Raw genomic sequence first — 10,338 nt, forward strand, 5'->3', positions numbered from 1 at the left:
ATCCTCGTCTCCGCGTGCTATCGGTTATCTCTAACCGAACTCCTTACTTGTGATTTAACTCGCTCGTGAGAGCCTTCGTGCTTGAGTTAGTTGTATCCTCATATAGGTTGCTTCACCTAGTTTGCATTAGGCTCATCTTTATATTCCGCAAAGCCTAATATTGCAAAGAAAGAATTAAAATTTGTAGAAACCTATTCACCCCCCCTCTAGGTTTACCATCTCTATACTTTCAGAGAGTGTCTGAGAATGTTCTTGCTTGGCAACGAACGCACGAAATCTCCGAGGCCAACACTAGTTAGATTTCCTCATTTGCAATGTTTTAACTATATTTCAAACTACGTATTAATTTGTGTAATGTTTCTCCTCTCTATTTAAATGAAAATACAACAAAAATAATTTTTTATTTTAATGTAAAAAAAATGTGGGAGCGCGTTTAGGGAACGCAACTGGAGAGAGACGTGCCCAAACACAGCACGAAGTGGTGGCGTTTCCAAACGTTCAATCTAGCGTCGGTTGGGAACACTTTGAGAACGCGACTGATACTCTAAATCATTTGATTAATGGAACTTCAATCACTTCGACAAATTTTATTGAAAAGTTCAAAATTTAACCAAAGTTTGTATGATGCACGCTGATAGTATATGTTGAGAGGTAGGATGTACGCGTGTGCATGTGTAGAGGTGATTGTATATATGTATGTGTGAGCCGTATGCGTATGTAGTGTTTGGAAAGGAAGACAAAAAAAAGGGAGTTCAGGCAGGTGGGCAGGTTCAACATCCGATGGCGTCCGCCATCCCCGTCGCGACGGTTCCTCCCTCCGGCGCCAAGCACTCGGTCCTCCTCCTGCGCCGCGCAAACGACCGCCTCGCCGCCGCTCTACGCGCGCGCTACCGCGTTGTCAACTTCTACGCCTCGGGCGCCCCCCTCCCGGCATTCCTCGCCGCGTCCGCCGCCGCGGAGCCCGAGCCCCCGCGGGCCGCGCTCGTCGTAGGCGACGGCACCATCCGCATCAACGCAGCCTTCTTAGACGCGGCGCCGTATCTCCGCTGCGTCGTCACCACCGCCGCCGGCCTGGACCACATCGACGTCACCGAGTGCGCGCGCCGGGGCGTCGTCGTGGCCGGCGCTGGCCAGACCTTCTCCACCGACGTGGCCGACCACGCCGTAGGCCTCCTGATCGACGTGCTCCGGCGAGTCTCGGCGGCTGACCGCTATGTCCGGCGCGGGATGTGGCCGGTTCAAGGGGATTATCCGCTTGGCTCCAAGGTCTGTCAGTTTATTTCTCTTCTCAAGACAGTAACAGACACATATAAGTTCACAATTTTTTCCCATTTTGATCCAAATTGCGAGAATAAAATTCGTAATCCGTTCAAATCACAAGAGATTTATCAACTATTTGATTGAGCTGCTAAGATTCGAACCACCTTGTCATCAAATTGTTCAGAATTGTAGCATGGTATGCAAATTTCTTCTTCTGATAAATTCTTCACTGAGAACACCAGTAGAGCAATATAGTTCAGTGTGTTTTCTGTTGAACAAAATGGAAATCTGAACACTACCCGACGTTGTTAGTGTGTTCATCGTTCAATTTCTCACCGGTAGTAAGCTCTAACCAATTTGCCCAAGCTCTGTTCTTGGCATACACAGTCACATACATACATTTCACCTCCAATGAAAATAATGTCCATACTAATTCTGGTATATTACCAGCTCGGTGGCAAGCGTGTAGGCATCATCGGTTTGGGGAGCATCGGTTCATCGATTGCTAAGCGTCTCAAAGCATTTGGCTGCGTCATCCAGTACCACTCCAGAAGACCAAAAGATGCCGTCTCCTTCAGATATTTCCTCGATGTGCTCAGCCTCGCTGCCGAATCCGATGTCCTCATCGTAGCATGCGCCCTGAACAATCAGACGCAGCACATCGTCAACAAGGATGTCCTGGAGGCACTAGGAAAAGACGGCGTAGTGGTGAACATCGCCCGTGGAGGGAACATCGACGAGGCGGCGCTGATCAGCGCACTGAAGGGAGGGGAGATAGCTGGCGCGGGCCTCGACGTCTTCGAGAAGGAGCCCGATGTGCCGGCGGAGTTCTTCTCCATGGACAATGTGGTGCTCACCGCACATGAGGCGGTCTTCACCACGGAGTCTGGCTCCGATCTTTGCGACCTCATGATCGGGAACCTGGAGGCGTTCTTCGATGGTAAGCCATTGGTCTCACCTGTGCTTCCCAAGTAGATGTGGAGTAATATATAACAGTACAAAGGATTATACTTACCATACTCAGGGTTGTAATTTTACTACTGTAGTGAAAAGCAAATATATGTGTCTCCTTGTCCGAGAAGTAACAAGGCTATGTGGCCGATCAGTTATACTCGGTGCTTATATATTTGCCTGACTGTCCTGTGAAAACCATGTTGCTGACATTATAAACACCACAGACACGCCGGGCCAGGGCATGTAATTCTACTCCTGAAGTCTAGACTGCCCTGGATGCATCGCTTCTCCACCATTAGGCAACATGCACGGAGCAAGCACCAGGCGCCTGACCACAGAAAGTCAGTAAGAAGAAGCAGAATAAAGGAGAAACAGTTGCTGTTCTTACATGTGGTAGAATGAGCAACGCGCCTCAGGTTTAAGACACATCTGAAGCCTCTAACCTGACCAGGGCTTATGTCTTGGTTCCTAAGTTGGTTTGAAAATTTCAATGCTGGCCAGTTTTGTTGTTGTTGAGAATTTTCAAAGCTGGCAACTACCGGAAAGAGCAGCAGCCAGAAACAAGTGCTGCTGTGCTGGTAACAGGACGCTAACGGACGAACAGCCCATAATTAGTACTGGGTCCATTTAGGCGACAATAGAGGCCAGCCCTGCCAATAAGAGATACGCTTTTGGCCCATCGGCGTGAACACTTGTCTTTGTTTTTACTTGTGGAGATGGCACGAGGGATCATGTACACGGCAAATGCTATGTGCCGATTGATTAGGTCCACACTTGCACTGGAGCGCCTATACACCGACCTGGTCAGTGCGGACGTGGTGTCGCACACCCTGATCCGGCGGCTGTATAATGGGCCGCGGCCCATCAGGTAATTTTTTTATTCTGTTGTTTCTTCTTTTCTGTTTATATTTTGGTTTGTTAAAAGCTGAACTGTTTTAAATCTGAAAGTTTTATTTTTTGATTTTTTCAAAAATTCTGATTTTTTTCAAAATAATGATTTTAAGAACAAAATATTTTAAAATTTTGAATATTTTTCTAGATTGAACATTTAAATTTTGTTTTCATCTAAAATTTAAACATTTAAAAAATGAACATATTTTAAATTTGAACATTTTTCGAATTTGAACATTTTTCAAATTTAAACATTTTTCAGATTTGAATTTTTGATTTTGAATAAAAAAGAAAATAAACCAAAAAAGAAAACAGAAAAACAAACAAAAGAGAAAAGAAAAAATAGAAAAGATAACGAAAAAAGGAAAAAAGAAAAATGGGTCAGGCCAAATACCCAACCAGGGTGTGCGGTGCCTGGTAGGCACTAACCTGGTCGGTGTATAGGATTGGCCCACTTGCACCGCGCCGCATCCCTCGCGGTGGTGTGGGCCTGTCCGCTAGATGTTGGGCTTTGTTTTTTCTATTTTTTCTTCATTCCTGTTTTTTCATTCTTTTTTCTTCCTTTTCTTTTTTCTTTTGTTGTTTTTAAATTTGAAAAATGTTTACATTAGAAAATATTAAAATTTCAAAAACTAGCAGATTTTTAAATATTTAAGAACTTGTTTAAACTAGAAAATGTTTAGATTTACTAGTTTTTAAAAATGTTCTGATTTGTTAAAAAGTCAAATTTGAAAGACATTCAATTTTGAAATTTGTTCAAATTTTATTAGGTTGTTTTCAAAGTTGTTCAATTTTTTAAAAAATGTATATATTTTTTAATAACTAATTATTTAAAAATATTAGTTTTTTAAAAAAATATGAAAAATACAGATGAGAAACAAGAGAAAAGGGAAACAGAAAAAACTATATTACCTGGTGGGCCTGGCCTAGCTCGTGCAGGAGGGTGTTCCGAGTTCTCGATTCCTAACCAGGTCCATGGTGAGGAGCCCTCCCCCATAAGGATGGCAATGGGTAGAGTATGTGCATGGTAGAGCAATACCATATCCATACCCGTATAGTCAATGGGTACAAACTTCTACCCATACCCGTGGTATATAACTTTACCCATACTCGTACCCATTGCGTACCCGATGGGTAGGTTAAATTGTACACAAGTCACTCGCAATTTTGCATTTATCGATAACAAATTTGACTAAAGGTGATTTACCCCAACTCAATAATAGGTAGTTGAGTACATAACCATTAACAAAATATAAAAATCACATTCTCATATTCTAACTTATAAGTCAACAAAATTAGAAGTGTCACTTAAGAAATGGACAATAAATGGGTAGGGTGTGGATATACCCACGGGTATGAGGCTATACCCATGCCCTACCCATAACTTAATGGGTAGGGTATATGTACTACCCATGGGGCATAAAAGTGTACACATTCCCTTCCCACGCGGGTACAGTACCCACAGGTACCCGTACCGTGGTAAAATTGCCATTCTTACCCCCCTTGTACACGACTCTTAGCTATGCTGAAGCTTAGGGTTTCACAAGTGCGGTGATGGTCGAAGTTAGAGATGGGGGGCAAGATTTAGAGGGTAGCTGGGGCTACGACGAATTGATAGTGGGTTGTGATTTTAGCTGTTGTGCATAACAAACTGAAACTGAAAACCAAACCAAGAAAAAACTAACCATAACCAAATGGTGGTTTTATAGTTTTTTTTATTAAGATTACGGTTAGCAAAATAGCTAAAATATTTCAACGTCAAGGAATCATGTCTGGGTTGCCTACAAGGCCCAGCCCACTTGGTGCACATAAGTCAAATATGGTTGAATGTGCATATACTATGGATGAATAGCCTAGTAGCCATTTTCCGACGTACCAAATACAAAACTGAAATAAATGACCATAAAAGTTACTGTAGACGAAAACTTTTAAAAAAGACCGACCTTCGCGAAGGGAAGATAACTCGCTCCGTACGCGACAAGTGGCGCGCTGTGGTGCCAGAAAATCCCTAGGAAGTAGTCTCCCTAATCGCCACGTGTCGCAAGGGGATGCAAGGTGGGGATGGGAGAGGAGAGAGAAGACTGAGTTGTGTCAGTTTTTCCCTTTTTCTTCTAGATTCGTTTTTCCAAAATGAAATATCTTGAGAACGCGTAAGTCCAAATTGCGAACCGTTTTCACTTTTGAGATCCTCGCGTCGATCTTCAAAACTAGATCCCATGTTGATAGGTTTGGAGATAAAAAAAATTCGTACTTCCAATAATATTATGATGGTACCTGTGGTGTGTACATAACTGTACTCGTGTCTTAACTGATAAGTACTTCTGTTTTTAGTGTATTTGGTGTAATTTTTCCCTTTACTCGCTAACTGTACTCGCCCGTGTGCGGGACTGTACCTGTACTTACGCGCGATTGTACCTGCTCGTGTGCGCCACTGTACTTATGTACATGTACTTGCTCGTGTTCATGACTGTACCTGCTCGTATGCGCGTTTGTACCTGCTCGTGTGCATGACAGTACTTGTACTCGTTCGTCTATTCAACTGTACTCGTGTGTTGTGCGTGACTGTACCTGCTCGTATGCGCGACCGTACTTCTATACATGTACTTGCTCGTGTGTGCGACTGTACCTGCTCGTGTGCGCGACTGTACCTGTTTGTGTGCGCGGTTGTACCTGCTCGTGTGTGTGACTGTACTTGTACTCGCCCGTGTGTTCAACTGTACTCGTGTGTTACGAAACTGTACTTGTGTGGTGTATACAACTATACTCGTGTTTTATACGTAATTGAGTTAGTACTCATATTAACTAGAGATGTACCGCTCCAGCTAGCTAGTTGTACTCTAGTTGTACTTTTTTTTTTGAACAACTCTAGTTGTACTTTGGTCCCGGCGTGATCCATGCATTGGATAGCTAGCTGTACTTGGTGCCTGCCGATCGATGCATGCTGTATTTTGTACCACGCGGGAGTTGTAGATGCGCGGGAGTCGCGTACGTGTGGAGTCGCGCGGGAGGCGAACACGCGCGGGAGTCGTCCTTCCACGTTCCATATGTCCGCGGGAGTCGTGGGTTCGTTCGTTTCCTGAGAAGTCAACACGCGTCGGACGCAGGTTAGCTGTTGAATATATTAGCAAATTTTCCCATGATTTAATCAAAGAAAACAGTAGATAAAACATAACTAAAAAGTTTGAGACTAAACTAGTCATGCAAATCACCATAGAATAAAGGAGCAACAAGTCTAAACAGATTGATAAGAGCAATGTGTTTCCCGACAATGAGCTCCGAACATGTTGCTAGGAGAAGGAAGAACATCATGATCTCATAAAAGGAAGGCAAGAACACATACGGTCCGAAGAGGAACCAGCGGTGGTGTTGTCGCCGTTGAGAGCCATGTCGCCGAAGAGGTTGCCGATGTCGGGGAAGAAGTCATCGTTGGGAAAGTAGTCGTCGGCCTCCGTGTCGATGTCGAAGTCAGCAGTCGCGCTAGAGCGCTCCCCAAAAACCTTATCGCCTCTCTCCCGTACAGGATCACAAGAGACGGGGTTCCGGAGGTCTGCTGTCCCGTCCAGCGGTGCACGCCGGTAGACGGGATGGAGAAGTCTTGAGCGGCGGCGCAAAGCTCTGGAACCGAGTGGTAGGCGCATATGGTGTTGTGTCTCGTCGTGTATCTCTGGAGAGGAGCGACCTCTTTTATAGGCACAGAGAGAGGAGCTGAACAGGCCACGCGAGGAGATGAAACGAAGGGCCAGGGAGGTGAAGCGAACAGGCAGCAGCCGAAGCTGAACAGTCTTCGTATTCAAAACCCACTAAAAAAACGTTTCAGATTCTTGCGTCTGTTCATATACCCATTCGTGAGTGGCAAAAAGAAAGAGAGAGAGGCTCTCGGCTCGAGGCATTCCCGCAACCCACGGCGCGACGCGACGCGACGTGTCGTGACGAGGCGAGCGAGCGGCGGCGTCGTTGGAGGAGGAGCGCGCGTGTGGTCAGCTCCTATTTCCTCCTATTATTTCTCTCATACAAATGGTATGAAGAGCTCTCCTTATAAGCTGCTCCAACTCTTCTTCAACTAGCAATGTGGGACTAAACTTTTGTCCCACCCCTGCCATGCATGAATGGGTCATGTGGGGCTCTAGGATTTATTAGGAATTTCTGGAATATTTATTGTATTGGTCCAATATGGGCCAAAATTCCAACAATCCCCCACCAGATCCTAGAGGCACATAGAATTTGCCTTTGGTTCCAAAACATTGTTTTATATACCGGTACTATAGCGAAGACTGTTAAGTTGAACTTTCACCGAACTCTATGCTACACCAGACTGCTACTTGAACAGTGGACTAAGCCTTGAACTGCAAGTTTTCTGCTAATCTAGCTTCACAAAGAGCCTTGACCGGTACTAGGCCGTCGCAGGGCTTCCCGCGGGTGGAGCTTATGCGTCATTCATGAGTTTATTAGAAAGCACCCAACTCTCATAGGTTGCGACGTTTTAACAACCAAACTCATATAGGTGTGTTCTTCCACGGATGTTCTGCAAGACAACATCTGTGCTTAAATTAGCAACTTAGAACACATTAATATAAATCAGCCTACCGTGCAGTTTAGGAAAGTATTGCATCTTTTATGGAGTGGTATCATACAAGGAGTAAGGATACTTTCCTCTCAGTTGACATACATCTTGTCTCCCAGTTCTAATTCACGAGATCTCCGATCACATAGAATGGGTTACCACTGTGGACAACTTAAACGGTGGGTCTCATACCCATCTCCTTTGATGCATTATCTATCACGTTACGTGATAGACCCTTTGTGAAGGGGTCCGCCGATTTCTAGACGTATGGATATAATCCAATGCAATAACTCCGGAGTTTCTCATTTTTCCGGCAGATTTTAATCTCCTCTTCACATGCCTTGATGACTTCATATTATCCTTAGAACCGTTAACCTTGATGATCACAGCTTGATTATCACGATTCATTGGGATAGCAGGTATTGGTTTCTCAACCACGGGTAAGTTCATCAAGAGTTCACTGGAGCCACTCGCTTCAACAAGTGGTCGTGTCTAATGTTGTGAGTTCTGCTTCCATTGTTGACCTCGTTAAGATGGTCTCGCTTGCAAGACTTCCAAGAAACAGCGCCACCACCAAGTGTAAATACATATCCACTAGTGGCCTTAATCTCATCAAGCATCGAAATCCAGTTTGAGTCACTATAGCCCTCTAGTACCCTCGGATACCCAGTATAGTGAATGCCATAACTCGCAGTGCCCTTTAGATAGTGCATCACTCTTTCAAGAGCATGCCAGTGATCATCGCCAGGATTTGATACAAATCGACTAAGTTTGCTCACAGCAAAGGTGATGTCAGGCCTCGTGGCACTAGCCAAATACATAAGTGAGCCAATAATCTGAGAATATCTCAGTTGATCTCTAGCTGTCGCTTTATTCTTTCTAAGCAGAACACTAGGATCATAAGGCGTTGGACAAGACTTGCAATCGCTATACCCAAAGCGACTCAAGATCTTTTTCACATAGTGAGATTGAAGCAATGTAATCCCACCATTGTCATCCTTCAATAGCTTGATGTTTAAGATTACATCAGCTACCCCAAGATCCTTCATCTCAAAACAACGAGATAAGAAATCCTTGGTCTTCTTGATGATATTCAGGTTGGTTCCGAAAATCAGTATGTCATCGACGTATAAGGAAAGAATGACTCCTTCGCCCCCACCATGGCGATAGTACACACATTTATCGACTTCATTTACAACAAAGCCTTCAGCAGCTAAAGTTCTTTCGAACTTCTCATGCCATCGCTTAGGTGCTTGCTTGAGACCATATAAAGACTTCAACAATTTGCACACCTTTCCTTCTTGACCATTTACTACAAATCCATCCGGTCTGGTCCATGTAAATTTCCTCATCCAACTCTCCATTTAGGAAAGCTGTCTTAACATCCATTTGATGAATGAGAAGACCGTATGAGGGAGCCAGTGATAGTAGTACTCTAATGGTAGTCAATCTAGCTACAGGTGAGTACGTATCAAAGAAGTCTTCACCTTCCATTTGGGTATAACCCTTGGCCACAAGCCGTGCCTTGTACTTTTCAATTGTACCATCAGGTCTAAGCTTCTTCTTAAACACCCATTTACATCCTACGGGTTTGCACCCATAAGGACGATCAGTAATCTCCCAAGTTCCATTAGCCAAAATGGAATCCATCTCACTTCGGACAGCCTTCCTTCCAAGTAGTCAGCATCCGGAGATGCATAGGCTTCGAAATAGAAGTGGGAGTGTCATCCACGAGATACACAATGAAATCATTACCAAAGGACTTCGCAGTCCTTCCGTCTCTTACTCCTTTTAGGAGCTTCATTGTTATCCTCCTCGGGATTCTCAAGGTGTTCTATCGGAATGGTGGATTCAGGAATTGTAGCGAATTCTTGGATAGATGTACTAGGCATCCACTGATTCAATGAGTTGGGCATATCCTTCATGGGAAATATATCCTCAAAGAAAGTCGCATCATTCGACTCCATGATTGTACCAACATGCATGTCGGATACCTCAGACTTTACTATCAAGAATCTATAGCCAATGCTATGAAAAGCATAGCCCAGAACAACACAATCAACAGTTTTTGGTCCAAGCTTGCGCTTCTTGGGAATTGGCACATTGACTTTAGCCAAACATCCCCAAGTCCGTAGGTAAGAGAATTTCAATCTTTTCTTCTCCCATTCTTCGAATGGAGTTATCTCCTTATTCTTTGTGGGAACTCGGTTTAGGACATGACACGCAGTCAATATCACCTCCCCCCACCATACCTTCGAGAGACCCGATGTGTCTAACATGGCGTTAACCAAATCAGTTAGAGTGCGGTTCTTTCTTTCGGCCACCCCATTTGACTGAGGTGAGTAGGGAGGCGTCCTCTCATGGATTATACCATGTTCCGCACAGAATGAGTCAAACTCATTTGAGAAATACTCTCCACCACGATCAGACCTAAGTCGCTTGATCTTTCGTTCAAGTTGATTTTCTGTTTCAGCTTTATAGATTTTGAAGAAACTTAATGCCTCATCTTTCGATTTCGGAAGATACACATAACAATATCTAGTTGAGTCATCAATCAACGTCATGAAGTATTTCTTTCCACCTTTTGTCAACACACCATTCATCTCGCAAATATCTGAATGTATTAGTTCTAGAGGTGCCAAATTTCTTACCTCCGCAGCCGTATGAGACTT

General features: G+C 44.2%; 1 protein-coding gene across 1 annotated transcript; it reads left to right on the plus strand.

Annotated features, from left to right (window-relative positions):
- Positions 1–744: 744 nt before the first annotated feature.
- Positions 745–2,369, plus strand: LOC124686919 (glyoxylate/hydroxypyruvate reductase HPR3-like). Its single transcript, XM_047220794.1, has 2 exons — positions 745–1,266; positions 1,711–2,369. The coding sequence occupies exons 1-2, from the start codon at positions 781–783 to the stop codon at positions 2,233–2,235; spliced, it is 1,011 nt and encodes a 336-aa protein (XP_047076750.1). The 5' UTR covers positions 745–780; the 3' UTR covers positions 2,236–2,369.
- The last annotated feature ends 7,969 nt before the right edge of the window (positions 2,370–10,338 follow it).

This window comes from Lolium rigidum, chromosome 2 (assembly GCF_022539505.1).
Source record: "Lolium rigidum isolate FL_2022 chromosome 2, APGP_CSIRO_Lrig_0.1, whole genome shotgun sequence".
NCBI lineage: Eukaryota > Viridiplantae > Streptophyta > Magnoliopsida > Poales > Poaceae > Lolium > Lolium rigidum.